The sequence below is a fragment of the Martes martes genome (genome assembly GCF_963455335.1).
Source record: "Martes martes genome assembly, chromosome: 8".
Classification (NCBI taxonomy): domain Eukaryota; kingdom Metazoa; phylum Chordata; class Mammalia; order Carnivora; family Mustelidae; genus Martes; species Martes martes.
The window spans coordinates 36,475,085-36,491,535 of NC_137895.1; the positions used below are offsets into that span (position 1 = coordinate 36,475,085).

The following is a 16,451-nucleotide window of genomic DNA, read 5'->3' on the forward strand; positions in this document are numbered from 1 at the left end:
TCCAAAACGAAAACTAAGTGAAACCCCACTTTACAAATGAGGCTCTGCCATATTAAGAGTCTTGCTGTAGCCCAGTTAGAATGTAACTGTCATGTAACTTATGCTCCTGCCAGTACCCCACATTCCTTAGCTCAACTGTAAATGAGTTCTCCAACAGCAGTTTTTATGAGATGAGAGTCTACAAACATTGCAATGGGGACTGATACTTATAAAGCAAAAGTCCTATCAAAATATTATATTTCTGGGACGCCTGGGTGGCTCAGTTGGTTAAGCGGCTGCCTTCGGCTCAGGTCATGATCCCAGCGTCCTGGGATCGAGTCCCACATCGGACTCCTTGCTTCGCAGGGAGCCTGCTTCTCCCTCTGCCACTCTGTCTGCTGTGCTCACTCTCTCTCTCTCTCTCTCTCTGACAAATAAATAAATAAAATCTTTTTAAAAAAATTATATTTCTTTGGTTTTTTGCTGAAATATAATCTCAGTGTGATCATAAAGGTTATCTCATGTGGATTAGCTTGAGTCAAACAAATGTCGCTAATAAAAACAGAAAGTATTAATTGGTAAATGTACTTTCTAACAATGTTTTAAGACACAGGGAAGTTACTAAAAAGTTTCCTTGGTTTTGAAACAGCTGGAATTCACTTCTCTGTACTAAACAGGGCTTTACATATATGAAGGTTTTTTTTTTCTTTATTATAAGGAGAAAATAATGTTATATAAATATTTGGTCATCAGGGGAAAAGTTCAAAATTTTACATATCTGCAAGTGGGGTCTGGGGTGGAAAATATGAGTTGTGCATACTTGCTTGTAAGTGTATACATGAAAGAAGATTGGTAAAAAGTTGATAATTACTGAAGTTTGTGATGAGTACATGGGGATTCATTGGATTCTTCACTTCTGAACACATTTGAAATTTTCCATAATAAGCTTAAAAATGGTTAATTTCCCTAGTATTGTGCTAGCTATACGAAGTACCTGATCATTCACATATGTATTGGCTGCAAACTTAGTATCACAACCCAAAGCAAAAGTTACTCTTTTCATCTGCGGATAGACTCTAAAATTTAAGAGAGTAGCTACTTCTTCTGCTGGAAGAATTTTCATAGTCTTTTGGTAAGCATCATGGAAGCTTTTCCCCAACTGTCCATCTCTTCGGTGTCCATCTCTATATTAGAAACCTCAAGATTTCTGCAGATGAAAGGAAGCTGCACCACACCACGCACAGCACAGGCCTTCTTTCCTTCACTCCTGCTTTTCTCAGACTGGCTTTCTACAGAGCACAAGGTAATTCCATTAAGTGCAATCCAGCTCTTGATTTTAGTAAGATAAACAGCTTCAAGAATCCTGAAAGTGATGATCTCACAAGATGTATACTCCTTTAAGGGCACAAAATATTTCCTCACGTAACTTAGATTAAAACACACCTAGTAAGCACTTTTTATGTCTGCCTGGTTCCTGGGTGTTTTTTTCCCCTTTAAATGTGGATTTTTCCCTCTGGATAACATGGAAAATCCTTCCAAAATCTGGAGAAAAATGCAAATGATCTTCTGCACCAACTAATTTTATCATATACACACCTCTACCATTCCTGTCAATAAAAGTTTTTAAGTCAGTAAAAGTCGAAATGTGGTATGCAGCAAATATCTAAAGTCTCAAATATAGAACAGAAAACAAATGTCAGATTACAATGTCCTACTGATATACTAATTCAGGAATGTGGGTCAATCCTTTTTTAAGATTTCCATGAGTTCTTATTTTATTAATGTATGCTTTGACAATGGAAAAATAGATTATGGTATTCTGTTGTTAGCTAGTATTTTATTGTTTATTTGAAATATAGAGCAATGTTTTTCAAATATTTACACAATACAACACAAATGTTCAGAAGAGCAAAATTAGCAATAGGCTCCACAAACAGACACATCTAATACCTTGCTTCAACTGAAATCATTGCTGCTTCTTCAGGGCAATAATAGCATAACATCTGGGAGATTTCACAGGATCAAACAACTTCACAAGTGCAACCCATGCAATATCTTCCTGCAAATTGATAAGTGATTTAAATATATAGCAATTTGTTGAAGATAAGAATGAAAGATGAGTCAAACTATATACTGTAATATTTAAAAAAAACATAAAAAACAAACTATGTAAAAGAAAATTATTCTTTGTTGAATGGAATTAACATTTATAATTTCACCTCTGCAGAAATAAAGAGGTATATAGCTAATGAACTACAAGGTTACTCTTTGCTGCAATTGTGAAAAATGAAGTGATCAAAAAAAAATTGGGTATTACTGAAACAAATTATTATACGATGAAACATTATCCAGCTTCTGTAGTATATTTAATGAGCTGGGAAAATTCTGAATAAAATGAAACAAATTATATGCAAAACTATACTTATAATTTGATTCCAATTTTAATTAAAGCAGGTATAGTGTGCTTATACACATATGTGTAGCATATATGTATTAGAGAAAGGCACTAGAAAACATATCAAAAATTTAAATTAATGCTAAAAGATGAAATTATTTTTAATTTTTTTATATTCTTCATTTAAAATCTCTAACATAAATATTACTCTTATAATAAAATATTATTTATATTATTTAAAATGTTACTATTTAAATATTTAAAGTATTAACAAATTAATATGATTTCTATCACTTCATTACCAATCTATTAATCTTCATGCATACCATTTACAAAATTTATTTTATTTATTTATTTTATTTATTTATTTATTTTTTTACCACTTAGTTATTTTATTTAGATCAATGGAAATTGTTTTGAAAAGGGACATAGGGAGTACCTAGTAAAACAGGCCTGATTCTGTCACCTACAAATTTGGAAAACTAACATTTCCAGTGACTCTAAGTTAGTTGGCAGCTTAAGAAAGTACACAAATCCAAATATTTAAAAATTGCCTTTTTCCATAAAAATACGAATTAGAACAAAATCAAATTTATTAAAATCCATTTGTTCCAAATAGCCTGTTGAACAAGTAAAACTACACACTCTGATAAAATAAAATTGTTAAAATAAAGCACTGATGATGGAAACTTAAGACTGAATCCATGTATGGGTTTAATTTAAATAGTTCACATAACTATTTTGATCACAGCCAGAGTAAAATCTGCAAAAAAGTATTTTCCCTAAAGATAACCAAGAAAACAATTTTGGGGGGCATTCAACAAAGGTAAAACAAGCAAGACTGTGAAAAAAACAAAAGTAATTTGCACTGATCAGAAGAAGTTTTTATACTGTGGAGTGCATATGTCCAAAATCCAAAAGTGATTTAAAAGGTAAATTCTTAAAAATGAAAATATACATACTATCTTTTATATCTGGCCTTTATTAATTTTAGCTATACAATATGTCATATATGATGGTTATGTGTACTGCCTACTGTATAGGAATTATCATACAATTAAAAGAATATAAACTTTTATAAAAGCAGCCTTGCTGAAAACATCTGTTGTACATATGTTTATGTTTAAAAAGAGATAGAACGAATATTTAAACTTCAAAAATATAATGAGAAAAATTATCTGACTAGTTTTAGGTCAAAGAAACTTACTCTAGATATAAGTGGGTCCATTTACTGGATTTTATGAAGATATTTATTATGTATTTTAATATATCATAATTTACCTGTTCTTTTAGGTAGCAAAGTCGATCTAGAAGAATCAATGCCTCTATACAAGGAGCCAGAACAACTTTCAACTAAAAGAAAGAATAAGATAGGATGGTAGAACTTAAAAAAAAAAAAGACTAGCTTAACACTTATATTTAAGAAAATGTATCTACAGAAATTTATGTAAGGCCAAATCTCCAATACCAATTGTATATCTTCAGAAAATGAATACTGCAGAGGTGAAAAGTTTTTCTTTAAAGATAATAGGAAAAGAATGTCCTTTGAATGACTTTGAGGTAGAATCCAAAGGCAGTCCTACATATGTGATAGAGAGCTTTCAAAGGTACTAAAAGTAAAATTCATTAAAAGGAATGCTTGTGAAATAACTGCATTGAGACCAATATGTGTTCAAAGAACTCTGAAATTTCTTTCTGTGCATTTATGATACACTTTAAGAGAAATCTACCATGTGTTCTCTTTATTACATTACTGACACCTAATATAGTTCTGAAATAGGAAATGATCCAAAAGGGTTTTTCTGCAGTAAGAGAAAAACAACATAGATTGGTTGGTCCCATAATAAAATTTAATAGAACCCTATTCAAGTCTAGCAACATATCCAATTTAATAAGTTTAATTCTGAGATTTACCATATTAAAAGCTTCCAGCTCATTCATTCTAGGCTTATACTTCTCGTAGTAGTCCATTATAACTTTTTCTGGCAGCTTCAAGATAAAACAACAAGAAATTTAACAACAGTTAAAAAAAGTTTTTCCTTATCAGACATAACCCCTGAAGTAAAATTGACATAACCATTTAAAACAAACCTCGATGTCTGAAGAACTCTAAGGATACGCATGAAACAAGTCAATATAACAAAGTTCTTTCATTGATATCTTCTGTACCTAGTTTATTTAGCATATCATAAATAAAATCAGCAGTAACATCCTATTACTATTGTTTAATTTTAGTAAATAGATGAAATATTTACTTTTACTTGTTTCTATGCTTGGACTACACAGGAGCTCAATAAACATTTTTTTCAGTAAAATTCAAGATTTAAAATGTTGTATCTATATGTCCTAAAGAATAATCTTCAAAGGCAACAAGAACACAATAAGGACATATGTTCACATTTAAGGTAATTTCCTCTAACATCCACTTAACAATCCACCAACAAGCATTACTTTCTGATTTTTCTCCAAAACACAGTATGCCTATAGTACACTGAACACTTGTGGTTCGCAGGCCACTTTTTAAAATACATGTGCTTCTGTTCACACCAGCTGAACTTTATCTTTACTGAGTCAACTGTATTCATGTGTAAGCTTGATATAAGTATCACATAACTAGTGAAATACTAATGCAAAAGCAGTTTTTTTTCTATAAATTGGATGCCTTTTTGAAAGGCATGATAAAGGAAAGCCATCAGAAGAAACTGCTGTCAAATTACATATGGTCAAAACAAATCAAAGACTGGATGAAAAGGAGTAAAAAAATCTGAAAGGATTTGTATTTAGATTTTTTTGCAGATGTCTAAATGAATTTATTATTTTTTCAAAGCCTTTGTTCTTTTTCTTATTGCATTAAATTTCTTTTGAACTTTGAAAGTACAAAAAGGTTACAGTGAAAAGTTTTTGTCTCATTCAATTTCTAGTGCAGCCTTGCAGAAAAGATTTCTCCCTTGGTACAGAACCCAAGCAGATTATACCTCCTTCTCCAACCCTTTTTAAAATTTTGCCCATCTTTCAATCAAATGACTACCTCCTGAACCAAATTTTTGCACTAGCGTATACTGAACTGGATCCAGGCCTGAACTTCAAGACAGTAGAAATTCTCATCTTACAAAATTGTGTACATGTTTGAATTATAGCCTTTATTTGGTCTTTACTTCTCTCCCACCATCTGAGATCAGCAGTTACAGGACAACTCAGAACTTACACTTTTTAAAAAATCTTGCTTCACCAGCACATTGCTTCCTATAAACATGGTTTTTCAATGTGATTCCACGGGTTCTCCAGTATTCTTTGTTTCTCTTTTATGCTAAATTGGGAAGCACTACCCTGGTCATCAAATGCATTTGTTCCAAACTAGGAATGGTTGACTTGGCTCCTCAGCATATTCCACTTTAGAGAACTGTGTACTGTTGGTTTTGTCGGTGATCTGTGACCCTCGGAATTTTCTCTTGGTATCCTTCTGCATTCATAATACACATGATTTGAGATTTAACATGCTTTCTGATTTTGTTAATGAAGGAGTTTGTGTTTTGGTTTCTATTTGTTAGTTTTGTGTGATTCTAAAAAATAATGGAAGTCTGTTGTTTAAATGAACCAAAGCTGGGCACTGGAGACTGATACACTGTTGTCAGCTAAAGTCCACACTATCTCAGCCAGGTACTCAATGTCAACACCAATGATGGTAAGTTATATTAATAGATACACTTGAGGGATGCCTGGGTGGCTCAGTCGGTTAAGTCGGTCATGATCCCAGGGTCCTAGGATTGAGTCCCACATCTGGCTCCTTGCTCAGTGGGGAGCCTGCTTCTCCACTTGCCTGCTGTTCCTCCTGCTTGTCCTCTCTCTCTCAAATAAGTAAATAAAATATTAAAAAAAATAGATACCCTTGATATGACAGGAACATGGCACTTGATCTCTATGGTCTTCCTCTCAGAAATGTTTAGCCCCAGTCCAATTATGAGGAAAATAACTGCAAATCCAAGTGAAGGAACATTCTACAAAATGTCTGATCAGTACTCCTCAAAACTCTCAAGGTCATCAAAAACAAGACAAGTCTGAGAAACTGTCACAACCAATAGGACTAAATGCAGTGTGACATCCTGGATGGGACTGTGGAACTAAAAAGGCATTAGGTAAAAACTAAGGAATTCTGATTAAAATAGGGACTTCAGCTAACAACAGTTTATCAGTCTACAGTGTCCAGCCTTGGTTTACTGGTTCTTGTGCATTTGCCCTTAAAATGTTATTAGGCGTGGCTTTTACATATAATATTGCCATACTGTTTTTGATCTCAATTTGAAAGTATAATTGTTAATTCTTATTTTGTTCTTTTACCAAATGTAATGGCTACAAATCTATACAATCATAAGTTACAGGACACTTCATTATTAATAGTATGTACATTTTCAAAGATAATTTGAAGTTCTTTTTAATATGATGCATAAAAACATATCAAAGGTAGAGCCTTAAAAAAAGGCTAAATTCTCAAGGGTGTACAATTAAAAGGAGAAAAACATGACACCAAAGTCACCTAGCTAAGGACAGCTGCTGGAGTCAAGTATAAAAGTACATTTGAGCCTCCTGATAGCTAAGGCAAAAAAGAAATAAGTTAAGTGTTCTCTGGAGGAGATTGTCCTATCATTAAAAATTAAATTATCACGTAGATTGTTATATAACAGAACCTAGATAATATGAAAAAGTTTTGAAATATTGTCTTTATTGAATGTTCAAAAATATCCTCATACAAAATACATTAAGACTCTGGAATGCCCTAAAACCTAAGCCCCATTTTAATGTGTTTCTGCCCTATCACTGCTTCAGGAAAGACTCCTAGGCTGCAACTTATGTAAAAATCTTCCTGCAGGTACAGTTTCCTCCATTCTACCTCTCTCACCTTATTTGATTTAGAGTGTTTGTTTATAAAAATTCTACCCAAACAGCTGTGAAAGCAATCAAATGAATCAACTAGATCCTCTTTTTCTGGGTCAGGGAGAGAGTAGGCTGTGCAGTGAGGGGAAGTGATAGAAGTGATATACAAAGTTTGCTGCAGGTGGGAAGCAGAGGCATGAATAAATAACTTATAAATAAGTGAAAATCTGAAGAGAAAATTTACCTAGAGCAGAGAGTGAAATATCTGTTAGTGTAGAGCTCTCATTAACAAAACACATTTTGAGGAGACTAGGCTGTATATCACTTTCCTAGCTTTTGTGAAGCCAAGAGATCTCAGTCTTTCTTTTAAGTATATGTATTCCTAGAATAGCCTCTCACGAATTACTTAGAAAACCTGAGTAAATCTTTATTTCTTGCAATCAAATGACCACATATCTTCCTTCTTAAAACCATAATAAAAGCAAACAATTTAATCGTAATTCTGATAATGCATCCCTACAAGGATGACTTACTGTAGGCATAGGGTTGTAAATAGTGGAATATAGTTCCTCAATGATGTGACTTGATACACAGATTTATGACAACATAGACAATCCAGAGGGTATCATACTAAGTGAAATAAGTCAGACTAAGAAAGAAAAATACCATGATTTTACTCATATGTGGAATCTAAAAAAACAAATGAATGAACAAACAAAAGCAGAATCAGACCTATAAAATACAGAGAACAAACTGATGATTTCTAGAGGGGAGGGGGATGGGCAAAATGGGTAAAAGGGAGTGGGAGATCCAGGTTTCCAGTTATGGCATGAAGTCGTCACTGGAATAAAGGTACAACATATGGGATGTAGTCAATGGTATTGTAATAGTGTTGTATAGTGACAGATGGTAGCTACACTTGCAGTGAGCACAGCATAACAAATAAAGAAGCTGAATCGTTATGCTGTATACCTGAGAGTAATAGAACAATGTGTGTCAGCTTTACTCATATCAAAAAATTCAAGAAAAAAGACAGGGACTGGATATCTAGAATTTGGATGGGTAGTATGTGCAATAAAAGTGGGCAGTGAGGGGTGCCTGGGTGGCTCAGTCGTTAAGTGTCTGCCTTCCACTCAGGTCATGATCCCAGAGTTCTGGAATCGAGCCCCACATCAGGCTCCCTGCTCAGTGGAAGCCTGCTTCTGCCTCTCTCACTCCCCCTGCTTATGTTCCCTCTCTGGCTGTGCCTCTCTCTGTCAAATAAATAAATAAAAATCTTAAAAAAAAAAAAAAAGGTGGAGAGTGGTGTTTAGTTCAAAGTTCTTTACTGTTACTGAGGTAAGACCAAGAAATCATGGGACATTCATGAGATACTACAGGCAATTCATCTGCAGCTGCTGCGGGGTTCAAGGCCACATTCTGAAGTAATGAGGCTTAACTGAGATAAAATTAGAAGGTAAAATAGGTGAAGGATTAGGGTTTTACCATTAAGAATTAGAACTCTGCTGAGAATCCAAAAAACACACTGGACAGGTCACATGATCTCTAGTTCATGAGAAGGGATGGGGGGGAAAGCATGAAAACTGAACAAAGGGGAAAACTAGAAATTTAAAGCCTGAAGAGGAAGCTGTGCTGCATGACAGTGATGACATTAGGGTAACAGAAGCAAAGGCAAGGATTTGAACAGTGTTCTGGACAAATCCTATCTGCTGCCATGGTTAGACTTCTGAGGTCTGGATTTGCACTTGGAAAAAAAGCTCATGCACTTTCTGATTTCCAAACAGGACTCCCTCAAAAGCTCCCCCAACTCTTTAGTACTTACCTGACTGCATGAAAGGAACTGCACATGTGCCTACAAGGAGGGCCAAAGTTTCCTAAAGAAGTAACTGAGCTGCTCACACACTTGAACAAAGTGCTGAAAGTCATAGTCTTGTCACATACATCAACCTGTTCTGCTAGATACAAAATATACAAATGACATTCTTGCAAGAAAATAAAGTCTTCAGAGCTCTCAGATCCTGGTATGGGAGATCAGAGCTACTGAGTTTCTGGAAAAGGGAATAAATTACTACACAGTTCCCAGAAAAGTGATCTCTGAATCACTGACCTATGATTTCTTTTTCTCCCAAGGTCCACTGAAAGTTCAGGATAACCTTCCAATTAATTTTGTTCTAAACTTTTTTCTTCCCTCCTTCCTTCCTGAACTGGAAGAATTTGGCATACAAAATCATTATACAAGACGTTTTACATCCATGGTATTTTTAACTACTGACAATCTATAAACAAATAGTAAAGAGATGGTCTGCTATGGCACTTAAAAAAGAATTATTAAGAGGCGCCTGGGTGGCTCAGTGAGTTAGGCCTCTGCCTTCGGCTCAGGTCATGATCTCAGGGTCCTGGGATCGAGCCCCACATCAGGGTCTCTGCTCAGCGGGGAGTCTGCTTCCCCCTCTCTCTCTGCTTGCCTGTCTGCCTGCTTGTGATATCTCTCTCTGTCAAATAAATAAATAAAATCTTTAAAAAAAAGAATTATTAAAATGGGATCCTTCACAGCTACTTTCCAATAGGAAAAAATCAAGTTCATTAAGGTATGAATTCTAATGTGGAACACCTTTCTATAAAGAAGCATTAGAAAAGATGGTCTAAGGAGGACCTGGGTGGCTCAGTGGGTTAGGCTTCTGCCTTCAGCTCAGGTCATGATCCCAGGGTCCTAGGACTGAGCCCTGCATCGGGCTCCCTGCTCAGTGGGAAGCCTGCTTCTCCCTCTCCCTCTGCCTCACCCTCCTGCTCATGCTTGGTCTCACTTTCTCTCAAATAAATAAAATATTTATTTTTTAAAAAGATTTTATTTATTTATTTCACAGACAGAGAGAGACAGCAAGAGAGGGAACACAAGCAGGGGGAGTGGGAGAGGGAGAAGCAGGCTCCCCACTGAGCAGGGAGCCTGACTTGGAGCTCAACAGCAGGACCCAGGGATCATGAACTGAGCTGAAGGCAGATGTTCAATGCCTGAGTGACCCAGGCGTCCCATAAATAAAATCTTTAAAAAAGAAAGAAAAAAAATGGTCTGAATATAAACTATACTGATGTTCTACATGCTTGCTGTACTGTTTTCCTAAAATGTAGAATTATAGTTACAAAATATGGACAATGATTAATATTTTATGTAAGGCAAAAGGATGCTTGATTAGTAGATGAGGAATCTGTCTAAATGTGGCTTTTGACAGCTGGTAGCCAGCAGCTTTGGCAGGTAAGTCACAGGTCAATAGGGGTGATGAGGTTAGTGGCAGCACAAAGGTACCCTTGTATCAGACTGAGAGGCAGGCTTAGGCTGGGCCACAGTATCTCCGAGGAGAACATCTAGTAAAGGCCTCTAAAAAGATCTGAAACGATTTCTGTCCTTTACAGAAGACGTTTATTTTCTCTAATTGGCTCCCACCCTTCTAAATATTAATGCAGGCTAAATTTTAATTCTCCAAAAACTTTTGTTGTTTTTACTTTATGTGAGGTTCATTTCCTTTGGGTTTAGTGGTTTCAGGTTTCCAATTTTTTTTTTTTTTTAATTAAAGCTTCAGAAAGTGCAACACTTATATACCCATTAGTTAGATTTACCTATCATTACTATTTTGCTACATTCATTATAACCATCCATCCATCCATCTTTATTATTGTTATTATTGCTGATCCATTTGAAAGTAAATTACAGATGTCATGACTCTTCATCCTTAAATGCATCAGCAAGTGGATTCTAGGAACAGGATATGCTCTTACATGACTGCAATAATCAAGTTCAGTAATTTAACAATGATCAAATATTATTATCTATTATATAGTCTATGTTGAAATTACACCATTTGTCCTAACAATGCCTTTTATAACCCCCTACCCTTTAAAGATATTTATTTTTTAAAGAGTATTTTTATTTATTTATTTTTAAGAGAGATAGAGAGAGGGAAAGAGGAAAAAACGAGCGGGGGAGGCAGAGAGAGAAGCAGGCTCCCCAATGAGAAGGGAGCCTGATGTGGGACTTGGTCCCAGGATTGTGGGATTATGACCTGAGCCAAAGGTAGACACTTAATCAACTGAGACACCCAGGTGCTCCCCCACCTTTTTAAAGCATCCAGTCTGGAATGGGGCATTAGTATCTCTAGTCACATTTAATCTGGAACAGTTTCTCAATTCTTCTTAGTCTTTCATGAAATTGATATATTTTTTAAATTGAAGAATTGGCATACCATATGCTATTAGTTTCAGGTATACAACATAGTAATTTAACATTTATACACAATACAAAATGGTCAGCACAATAACTCTAGTTACCACCTGTCACCATATGAAATTGTTATATTATTGACCATATTCCCTATGCTATATATTATACCCCTGTATCTTATATATTTTATAACTGAAAGATTGTGCCACCTAATTCCCTTCAACTATTCTCTGCATCCCCCTGTTTCCTTTCCCTCTGGCAACCACCAATTTGTCCTCTGTATCTACAAGTCTGTTTCTGTTTTGTTTGCTCATTTGTTTTTCAGATTCCACATATAAGTGAAATCATATGGTATTTATCTTTCTTTGTCTGACTTATTTCACTTAGCCTAATACCCTCTAGGTCCATGCACATTGCAATTGACAAGATTTCATGTTCTTTAATGGTTGAGTTATATTCCATTGTGTATATATACCATATCTTCTTTATCCTTTCATCTATTTACGAACATATCAGATGCATCATTCATGAATATCTTCTTCCACTCAGTAGGTTGTCTTTTCCTGATGGTTTATGGTTCCCTTCATTATCTGACACTGACATATTTTGAAAAGGTCAGTTACCTGGGTGTTTTCTCATGAGTAGATTCAAGGTATGCATTTTTGGCAGGAATGTTATGTAAATGATGCTCTATCTTCTTCAAAGAACTGCATTATGAGGCAGATGATGTCCATTCATTCATTACTGGTGATGCTAACTTTGAAGGTTTATCTACTTTTTGAAATGAATAAACAATCTGTGGTAGGTACTGTGAGTCTGTGTAAATACCCCGTTCCCCCACAAATAATTTACCCAATGGTTTTAATCCCTTGGTGATTCTCCTGTGAATCACTTACTACCATCGTGGTCGCAAAAAGCAGCCAGAATTTACTTATGGGTATAATGCACATGTCAAAAGAATTCAATCTATATCACTTATGGATATATCAACACATGGAAGAGTTCCTGAGCTCTCTACACTTGTTGACTTTCCTGTGGAGTAATTCCTGCCCTCTCACCCATATTTAAGTCACCTGGTTTATTCTTAGCTCTGATAAATCTCTGATTTAACAACAAAAGATCAGTTTACTTGGCCTCTCCAAATGTGCCTATTCCTTTAAAAAATTTTTTTTAGATTTTATTTATTTATTTGACAGACAGAGATCACAAGTAGGCAGAGAGGCAGGCAGAAAGAGAGAGAGGGAAAAGCAGGCTTCCTGCCGAGCAGAGAGCCCGACGCGGGGCTCGATCCCAGGACCCTGGGACCATGACCTGAGCCGAAGGCAGAGGCTTTAACCCACTGAGCCACCCAGGTGCCCCTGTGCCTATTCCTTTAGCCTCATCTCTCACTGCTCCCTCTTCTGCTGGCTTTGTGTTCTAGCAATGCTGAGTTCAGAATCATGTTTCTCACATTGGTGTGTGAGATGCACAAGCAACCCCCATTCGGTACCTGCAATGAATTCCTTGCTCCCTACTTGCCCACCTTGTCTGCTTGAATTCCTATACATTCCTTCAAGACCAAACAAAGGCATGACATATCCTTTGTGAAATCTTCACAGGCAAAATGAGTTACTCCTTTCTCTATGCTTCCATCCTACTTTATATATGTGTCTATTGTTGTAGATTCACCCTTTATTGTAACCACTTATTTTCTTTCTAAATGGGTTATATCTTAATTATCTCTGTAGCCCCAGAGTTTACATTGTTCTTGACACATGGGAGATTTTTCAAAGTAACTGTTTGTTGATGAATAACTAAATAATTTTGGTCTCCAAAGTTTTCCTTTTGCTTTTCCATTTTGGAAACATAGTTAAGAATATTTTTCTAAACTATTCTTTATTGTTCTTTCTTATCTTGAAAGATGGCAGGTAAAAAAGCTGAGAAGAAACCTGAAACCAAGAAGGCTGATCCTGGTGGCAAGGTTAAGAAGGGTAACCTCAAGGCTAAAACACCAAAAAGGAGAAACCCTGTCCTAGTCAGAGGAATTGGCAGGTATTACTGATCAGCTATATATTGCAGAAAGGCCATATATAAGAGAAAGTATTCAGCAGCTGAATTCTGGGCTGAGAAGCAAAAGAAGGAGAAAGTTCTTGTTACTGTTACTAAACCAGCTGGTGGTGACAAGAATGGTGGTACCCAAGGTTAAACTCTGCAAAATACCTAGGTATTACCTGATTGAAGATGCACCTTGAAAGCTGCTGAGCCACAGTAAAAAAACTTTCAAGCAGCCTGTGAGAAAACTGTGAGCAAGTATCACTTCTGGGACCATTTTGATCATCCTCACTGGGCGCCACAGAGGCAAGAGGGTGGTTTCCCTGAAGCAACTGAGTAGTGGTTTGCTACTTGTGACTGGACCTCTGGCCCTCACTTAAGGTCCTCTGTGTAGAACACACCAGAAATCTGTCATTGCCACCTCCACCAAAACTGATAACAGCAGTGTGAAAATCCCAAACATCTCACTGATGCTAGCTTCAAGAAGAAGAAGCTGTGTAAACCCAGACTGCAAAAAGGTGAGATCTTCAACACAGAGAAGGAGAAATATGAGCTCACAGTAGTGCAAGGTTGATCAGAAAGCTGTGAATTTGCAACTTCTGCCAAAAATCAAAGCTGTTCCTCAGCTTCAGGACTATCTACACTCTGTGATTTCTCTCATAAATGGAGTTTATCCTCAAATTGGTGTTCTAAATTTCTTACAAGGAACCTAATTAAATAATTGATCCATTAAAAAAATAAATTATCTTTTACTTACTTCCATTAAGGTTTTAGGTTAGTAGTTTTTCAGCTCTACCCATTCAATAGCATCCCCATCAAATCACCAGTTTTATTGTCTTTTACTTCTCAATATGTGAAATTAACTTCAATTATTTGAGTATTCATTATATAACACAGAAGTTCTAGAAAATAAACTTTTTACAAAGAAGCAACTGAATATTACAAGAATTTTACTTAAATGTTTCATTCTGGGGCGCCTGGGTGGCTCAGTGGGTTAAAGCCTCTGCCTTCAGTTCAGGTCATGATCCCAGGGTCCTGGGATCGAGCTCCGCATTGGGCTCTCTGCTCAGCGGGGAGCCTGCTTCCCTCTCTCACTCTCTGCCTGCCTCTCTGCCTACTTGTGATCTCTGTCAAAAAAAAAAAAAAAAAAAAAAAAAAAAAAACCTTAGGAAAAAAAAGTTTCATTCTAAGAAATTCATTCATTATAAACAGTTTACTTGTTGATACAAAGTAGTTGATGTTCTGCCACAATTTATTGTTTTCAGCGGTTATATAGAGTTAGGCTTAACTTTACTACAGAATCTAAACACTCTGCTTAAATAGACCTATATTTTATACTGGCCTGAAACAATACTTCTATAAGCAGTTAGAGCTATACAAATGAAAGATCAAGGAGGGGACTGTTTTGAATAAAAAGTCTTCAAGAACAGAATCATTGATTTTTCCCCACTTCCTCTCTCTGTGTTTCTTGGTGTAACATGTAAAATGACATTTAAAAAAATATATGGGGTTTATAATGGAAATGTTAGATGACTGCAAATTGCATCACTGAGATGACAAATGCTTGAAGACAGTGGACCTCAAATGGGGGTGGGGAGTGGGGATTTTGCCCCCAAGGGAATTTCTGGTAATGTCTGGAGACTACCTCTTTCTTGTAATTAATATATTTTTTTAAATACCAGTGGGGTGCTACTGCCGATGTTTAGTGGGTAGAGATCAGGGACGCTGCTAAACATCCTTCAATGCACAGGACAGCCTCCCACAACAAAGACTTATCCAAATGTCAATAGTGCTGCCAAATCCTGCTCTAAGAGAATTGTCCAATGCTGTCTTTCACAACTGACTACAGGAATTATGGACTAAGCTTTTAAGCTGTGCATAAGCCACTTATATATCTAGTACATGGAGTTCTGGTTTCCTTTGGAATAATAATTTGTTTGGGAATGTTTTCTGTTTAATTTCATACAGTTAACATGATTTCTTGTAACTAAAAATATATCCAGAGCACATTAAGAGATTTTCTAGATACTTTATAACTACATAGTTTTGAGTATTAAGAGATTTGCTTAAAAAGATTAGAAACACATCAAGGCATTCACCACACACCCAACTATATGTTTATCAATAAATGATAATAAATTTAGTCAAAGATCTTTTAAGTACTGTGGTATATTTAACATTTTAAACTTAAATGGTTTTGATAATTTTTCAGTGCTTACTTTTTACTACTTGCATGTGAAAATTAATTTCATTTTTAAAATGAAACCATACACAAACTTCTTTTTACTGAGCTTGTCAAAACTTTAATTTGAGCATTGATACTTCATGATGTGGGAGAAAAATATTAGGAGTTTGTATTGGATCAAAAACATAACTTTGGTTTTGTGCTCTTTCCAACAACTCTGACCTGACATAAAACTTTCTCAATTCCTCTTGCTTAAAATTCAAACCAACCCCCCACCCCCAAAGCACCTACTCATCTGTTTCCTACCTTTCACCAGTACATGATTTTAAGCATTTGTTACATTGTTATTACGTTGTTCTGTACCTTCCTCCCCCAAAGTGTTCCAGCTTGGGTTTCTTGTTCCTTTTTGTCTGACATATTTGTTCTTAATGAGCTTAAACAGTATTATGAAAAAACCAGTAGGGCACTACTATTGCCTTTATTAACTAACACAAAGAATAATTTAAGACTAATTTTACATGGTGATACCTATGTACCTTAGTCTTTTTTTCTCTTGTGGTTAACAGTTGAGGTTTTGATGTTAGCTGAATCTGTGCTCAAGATCCACCTTTACTACTTGCTGGCTCCTTGACCCTGGGAAAATGACTTGCCTTTTTTCACACCTCTCTTTCTAGATCATTACATTGGGGATAATGATAGGATCTACCATAAGTGTTTCTGTGAAGAGCAAATGAGATAATGTTGTGATGTTCTTAGCACAATAACTACCACACAGCAAG

General features: G+C 35.7%; 1 protein-coding gene and 1 pseudogene across 4 annotated transcripts in view; one reads left to right on the forward strand and one right to left on the reverse strand.

The window, feature by feature from the left end:
• METTL25 (methyltransferase like 25) overlaps positions 1-16,451 on the reverse strand; it is a gene marked incomplete at its 3' end in the record, with an annotated part of 136,483 nt that overhangs the window by 10,236 nt on the left and 109,796 nt on the right. The window contains exons 10-12 of one of the 3 annotated variants that reach the window (XM_080810771.1): positions 4,289-4,363; positions 3,656-3,727; positions 1,930-2,038 (exon numbers count right to left, since the gene is read on the reverse strand). In XM_080810771.1, coding sequence (XP_080666897.1) covers positions 1,946-2,038; positions 3,656-3,727; positions 4,289-4,363 — 240 coding nt within the window. Of the gene's footprint in view, positions 1-692; positions 2,039-3,655; positions 3,728-4,000; positions 4,364-16,451 lie in introns of those variants that run through there. The other 2 variants (XM_080810770.1, XM_080810769.1) reach the window with 2 other exon arrangements.
• Positions 13,357-14,200, forward strand: LOC308347993 (large ribosomal subunit protein eL6-like; annotated as a pseudogene). Its single transcript has one exon. The product of its transcript is annotated as a large ribosomal subunit protein eL6-like (transcript).